The sequence below is a fragment of the Coenobita brevimanus genome, chromosome 26 (assembly GCF_032717465.1).
Source record: "Coenobita brevimanus isolate Jiangsu-jjx chromosome 26, ASM3271746v2, whole genome shotgun sequence".
Taxonomy (NCBI): Eukaryota; Metazoa; Arthropoda; class Malacostraca; order Decapoda; family Coenobitidae; genus Coenobita; species Coenobita brevimanus.
This window is the reverse complement of record NC_136979.1, coordinates 44,183,473-44,189,770: the sequence shown is the minus strand read 5'-3', so window position 1 is coordinate 44,189,770 and position 6,298 is coordinate 44,183,473. Positions and strand designations below refer to the sequence as shown.

General features: G+C 38.4%; 1 protein-coding gene across 1 annotated transcript; it reads left to right on the top strand.

Moving 5' to 3' along the window:
* The first annotated feature begins 1,159 nt into the window (after positions 1 to 1,159).
* LOC145394027 (protein GVQW3-like) lies at positions 1,160 to 6,093 on the top strand. The gene is made up of 2 exons (XM_080267996.1): positions 1,160 to 1,235; positions 5,723 to 6,093. Exons 1-2 carry the CDS (start codon positions 1,160 to 1,162, stop codon positions 6,091 to 6,093), a joined length of 447 nt encoding a protein of 148 aa, XP_080124122.1.
* The last annotated feature ends 205 nt before the right edge of the window (positions 6,094 to 6,298 follow it).

Here is a 6,298-nt window from a genome sequence, read left to right as displayed (position 1 = left end):
ACACAAAAGATTCTAAAGTTTATAATAACAACAGGTATCAACTCTGCTGGTAGTGCACTCCTCAAACTAAATGCAACATGTCACCTATGTTATAAAGTCTGTCAAATTACAATATAACTAAACAGAATGGAGTAGTTTCAGCAAGAAATGTCCATTTACATATGTACTTGTTTTATTTTTTGCATGTGACAATCACACACTTCAATACTGACAATCTTCTAACAACTTAAATATAAGTGAGAAATACTATCACAGTTTGTGAACTTACCATGGTCCATAAAAACAACCTGAAGAGATATATAAAAATCTTCCTTTAACCAATTCCATGTTACATTCTTAATGAAAACAAAGTACAAAGAAAACTTTTTTTTTTAATAAAGCTTTCTTGGCAGGAAGACATTAATACCTACATTCATCATTATTATATTGCAATTAGAAACACGGGCATAACTTAATAAACACCTTCATTAGCCCCTTCAATCCAGTAATGTACAGTGGTAGTTTTTAAATCTTGCTACTTCCAGATGATTTTATTCAGCTTCCCTTACTGAATGGGTTAATGAAGTTATTTCCAAACCCTTTTCAAAATGTCTTTCCAATGCTGAATAAAATTATCTGAAGACAGTAAGAATAAAATAAAAAATAAAACATAGGATTGAGGGGGTTAAAATACTGTAACAAAATGTCTGGTCCACAATATCACTTCTGTGTTGTACAGTAAGAAAAGAAAGTATGGTACGATATTTGGGTTGTTGAGAAAGGGAGTCAATTATAATTCATCCACCTTAACTTGGCAGAGATTTTTCTCCCTCGGCAGCTTATTTTTCACAATGCAGTGGCAGCAGTAAGACAACACAGTACAGTACTAGGACTCTGTATCCTTTCCATGGCACTTTGCGGCTAGGATCATATTCTGGTGTTCTCAGTCTGTTTATTTATTATTATTATTTTTTCATCTTGCCACTTCTTGACTCATTTAACCTAGGACAGACTCTGTAAACTGGATGAACTAGATATAGCCTTAATAGATCCCTTCAGCAAAAGAGATCTTACCCAAGTTGGATAATAATGTCTGGTAGCAGCATGAATAAACCAAAAAGGATGTCATCTATGGATTCAAAGAGTCCCGTCCACCTCTTATTATTGCTTAGAATTCAAGATGGAAAGTTTATGCCAGGTTAAAATGGACACATCAGACACTAGCAATCAGCTGGGTGTAGAGACCTGGAACACAGGTACAAGAGGCTGTGTAATATGGTCAAAAATCTTTGCCCCAAGAATAAAACAAAACTTTGACTATATTATTATAATTAAGAGCACAGAGGTGTGAGTAACATCCCATATTTTTGGTGGTCACATACTATATGGAATATATGTACAGTACCTGTCAGATGTGATCACCCTGTATTCCACTGCTGAAGAGGGATGAATTCACATGATGGTACCGATAAATCCAGGCAGTGGGGTTGCCCAGTTATACATATGTCCCTCAACTTCCTCACAGTCCCTATCTCCTGAAAGGAGGATTGTGGACTGTTAGAGAAGGGCAGCTTCAACCTGCAGTCCACTGAGTTTGCATCCAGATAAGCCTGGGATAACAACAACCACATCACTGTAAACAGTGATACAGAAAGGTCAGAGATGTTCTTCTATCATGACATGCTTCAGGAATTATCACAAAAAACTGTGGGCTTGTCCACACCTTCATGCACTCAGTTTTAAAAATAAAATCCATAATACTCAATCCTGACACAGCATGAATCTAAGTTCTTATGGCAGGTTAACAATCTCCTTACTTTCTGGAACTGACATTAAACTGTAATGTTGTCTGTTTAGGAGGCCTTCCAACACCTCTTCCTTAATGAATTTATAATAATTTTTATGTTTTCTATAGTTTTATATAAATATCCCCAATTCTGTATTTGAATTTCCATTGTCAATAGCCAAAGATAACTCTTGTTCCTGTGACAGTATTGCCATACATAGTTTCTCTTGTTTAATGCTAAATATTTTCTGAAGTATATATTTGCCAAAAGTAATATTTTGTACTGCTTTTATGTACCCAATACATATTGTATCTCACATGCCTTGAAAGGAGTCAAGTGGGATTTTCCTCTAAATCTAGTAAATTGTTTTGCATATTACAAAGTATTATTCTCTTGTATGTTGTTCATATCTGTATCATTTTGATATATACTGCAGAGACAGCTAACATACAAGGGTGGTGAAGAGGTATGCCTTCATGAGTGACACTGACATAATTGGGGACCAGAGTTGCCTGGTTATACAAACAACCCTTAGCTCTCTTCCTATTCTGCAAAAAAAGAATGGTGAACTGTAAAAGAGCAACTTCACCTGTAGTCTCTAATGTGAGCCTGGGGCCACAAAAACACCACCATACAAGAATATATTACTGTACTAGATACAGAAATAAACTATTAAGGAAAAGGCACTAGGGAGCCCTCATGCCCAACATAAATATAAATACTATTCTGAAAGTCCCTTGTACAGTACCTCTTGTTATAAGCTTGGGAATTATGACTTTTTTTTTTTAGTAACTGATTCAAAATTAAAGATGAAAGCAATATTCGGTACTCCCTCCCACCAGCAGATAAAAACATAAGACAGAGACGTGTATCACCTGCTACGGGCTTCCCCATCATCTCGCTTTGAACACACCTTCACTTTTTCTTCCCCTAAACTGCATCATGCTTGTTGGTGTGAGCAGTTCTGGGCAGGAGATCTGCATTACTGTAAACCATAGAAGTTCTCAACAACACTTGCCTGCCATCTAGTGGGGCCACATGTATAGGTTACTTTGATGCAAAACTCCCACCTGTACCTGCCTATACCAGCAAGTGTCTGCTGTGGTTGTGGTCTCAGAGTGAATGGATCATTCACTGAACCATGGTTTAGTCAGCTGGGGGGGGGATACTAATACTTTCAAGTGTACACTATCCATCAGTTGTACTCAATTCTGTACAATAGTGTTACAGAAATTTGTGACAGCAGAAATGTTCTTGAAGTGTGTTTTCTAATACATAGATTATGCTTTCTTTATGTAATTTTCTTGCTGCTGACAGATGATTTTATTCAGCAAAGGAAGTTCTCTTGTAATAAGTGGTTAACGAAGACCATTTCTAATCTTGTCAACATAACACACTTGTTCTAACTTAACAAAGATCCTTAACTTTTTTCAGTTCACCTGATGGCCAAGTATTGTTAGACTGCTGGGTTAATTTGACTAGTAATATGGGCAAATCATTCCTAACTCATAACCGTGGCTCACTGCATTTCATGTAATTATGATTTAGTGCTGAACTGAGTATTGTCCAGTTGTCAGGTAAAAATATACCATCTATACCAGATGCCTCTTCTATAGTGAATAATATCATCTGAAGGCAGAAAGAATTAAATATAATAGATTATTTTACTAATGAAGTTAAGTGGTGTATCCATATTACAACTGTAAGGAAACCACTGAAATTTACACAAGAAAATTGCAAAAGTGTGTTAGAATGTTGCATTAATGTATACCTTTACAAATCCAGTAACATATAAGTACCCAAGCAGCAAATCACACTCACTTATCAGTAGCAATAAGTCTGTTTCATTGCAACAGACTGTGAATTCAGTAATGACAGTATGGTAAGTCACTAATTTACAAAAAACTGATCTAACAAAATTGACTTTTTACAAATATGTATATCAAGTACTACATTGTGAACTTTAATGGCTTCACAGTATTATAGCATTCTGCTACTAATGACGCAATGCTATTATTTGATTAGTAAATCAAACTGCTTTATTTGTGAGAGGTAGAATAAGAAAACTGATAAATGTATCATCATGTCACTGGTATGTAGACCTGACTTAGCATATAATATCATTAGATGGCTCAAATAATGTATAAAGCTAATAATGTTGGTGAGGAGATTTGTCAGTATAGCGCTTTTAAAACAGGTAATGTTTGAAAGTAAAAATGCCTCCATGACTGCCTGTTCATACCCAGCCGAGTGTTGTCAATAGCCGCTCTCAGCACTTTGTACTCCTTAGTTTCATGTTCTGGGCCCTCCCAATCTTGTCACCTCATGCACTGCATTTTTATAGCCATAATCATCTTAACTGTTTTCCCCACCCAAAGGTAAGGTGAGACAGGATTCAGAAAAAAAGGAAAGAGAAATCCATAAACCTAACAATCAACCCTACAATAATCTGTACATTGGTGACTTACTATACAGTTATCACACTGGTACCAAGCAAGGTCATCCATTATATTCATTAAAAAAAAAAAGTGACTTGAATACCAACTTATTTTTAAATAAAATCTGAGACTGCTTAATATTTATAAACATCTGCACACACACACACACACACACACACACACACACACACACACACACACACACACACACACACAAGCATGTTCTGGTTTTCACAGGAGACTTTGAAGCACTGCATCCTTATCAATGTACTTTGCATATTACACCTCTGCTATCCTCTCATGTGGTACTGTAGTTATATCTTATGAATACTGGTAATGGCTGCATCATCATCATCATCATCATCATCATCATCATCATCATCATCATCATCATCACCACCACCACCTAAACCTAAACCTAAACCTAAACCTATTTTCCCACCAAATACTGGGATTAGGTGGGATCCAGAGAACACCAATAACACAGATAAAAAATAATAAATAATACAAAAACAGCCAGTCCCACTAAACCCCTTTAATGTGTAGTGGCTTGAAACTGGGTGACCAGCTCACTCCCCCTGGTGGCATTATATGGTCAAAAAAACTCCAGTCACCTGTTAGGGACTGAACCTTTGATATCATGGCACTCCAAATGGGGCATTCTAACCATTAGATCTCCAGGCACCCCGGTGACAAGAAGATAGTAATAGTGGTAATTGTATTATTTATAAAGGCTCCAACGTGACTGAATGCATTAGCCCTGGTCCCCTAATGGCAGCTCTCCACACTGCTCGATCTATGGCAGCCTCCCTAGTCAGTCCCTTATCCCTGAGGTTACACTCTATGACCTCATCCCAGGTCTTTTTTGGTCTGTCTCTCACAACTCTACCCCCAACATTGACACTTCTCACCTTTTACACCCAACTGTCATCCTCCATCCTCTCAACATTCTCAAACCATCTCAATCTACCCCTCCTTATCACAACATCAGTACACTCCAGTCCCATCCTTCCTGATTCTGACAAAATTTAGTAGTAGCAGTAGTAATAATTCATTCATCATCTAATCCAGAAGTGCCCCATAAGAAGTGTAGGAGCCCAGGGCTAGGCAAGTTGGTCCTGACATTTAAGATGAGAGTAACCAGCCTCACTCATCCCTGAGTGGCATTATGTGAGCAATAAACCCCAACCATCTCTTGGATATAAACATGCACTGGCTCAATCCGATTGGAGTGCCTTAATTACCCACTAAACCACCAGGTGCCATAATCTGGCAATACTGGGTGTTTCAAAAGTCCCTCACTAATTTGATTTTCAATTTTCTTTGCAGGTAATAGACCAATGACATTCATCTTGCAGTGAACTCTTACTCAGTCGTTGAGAATTTTTTTGAGTGTACATTTGAAGTTTTGCCCATTTTCTTCTGCTACCATGCTGACTCTAGAGCAGAGATGTAAAATCGCTGCATGGCAGGAGGTTTTTCAATCTGTGGTTGAAGTACAGCAATGATTCTGGGCAGTTTACGGACAGCATTATACACCAGATAAGAACAACATCGTCACCACCCACCAAAAGTTTATGGAGACCGGATCCATTAAGGACAAACCCCGATCAGGAAGACCTCGAAGTGGGCGGAGTGAGGAGACTGTTGAAACTGTCCGTGAGGCTTTTGCTCAAAGTCAAGGAAAGTCCATTCGGCGAGCAGCTGTGGAACTGAACATCAGCGTGACATCTATCCGATGGATTTTGCAGCATAATCTCAATCTGTATCCGAACAAGATCCAGGTGGTTCAGAAGCTGGAACCTCAAGACTTTGCGTGCCGGGTGGAGATGTGTGAAACATTCCTGCATCACTACGAAAGAGACCCATCGATCCTGGAGCATATGTAGTTCAGTGAAGAAGCTCTCTTCCACCTTTCTTATCATGTCAATCGGCAAAACACCCACACCTGGGGAACTCGCTAACCTGTGGAAATCCACGAACATGAAAGGGACACGCCAAAACTGGTCGTCTGGTGTGGCATCTCCTCCACTGGGCTGATTGGTCCGTTCTTCCAGGATAAAAATGGAAATTCTGTGAACATCAATGGAGACA

Excerpts from the sequence above, each read along its gene's own strand:
- LOC145394027 (XM_080267996.1), top strand. The coding sequence starts at position 1,160 with ATGGAAAGTTTATGCCAGGTTAAAATGGACACATCAGACACTAGCAAT. Across the intron at positions 1,236-5,722 it reads TGTAGAGACCTGGAACACAG|TTTACGGACAGCATTATACA; the intron begins GTACAAGAGGCT and ends GATTCTGGGCAG.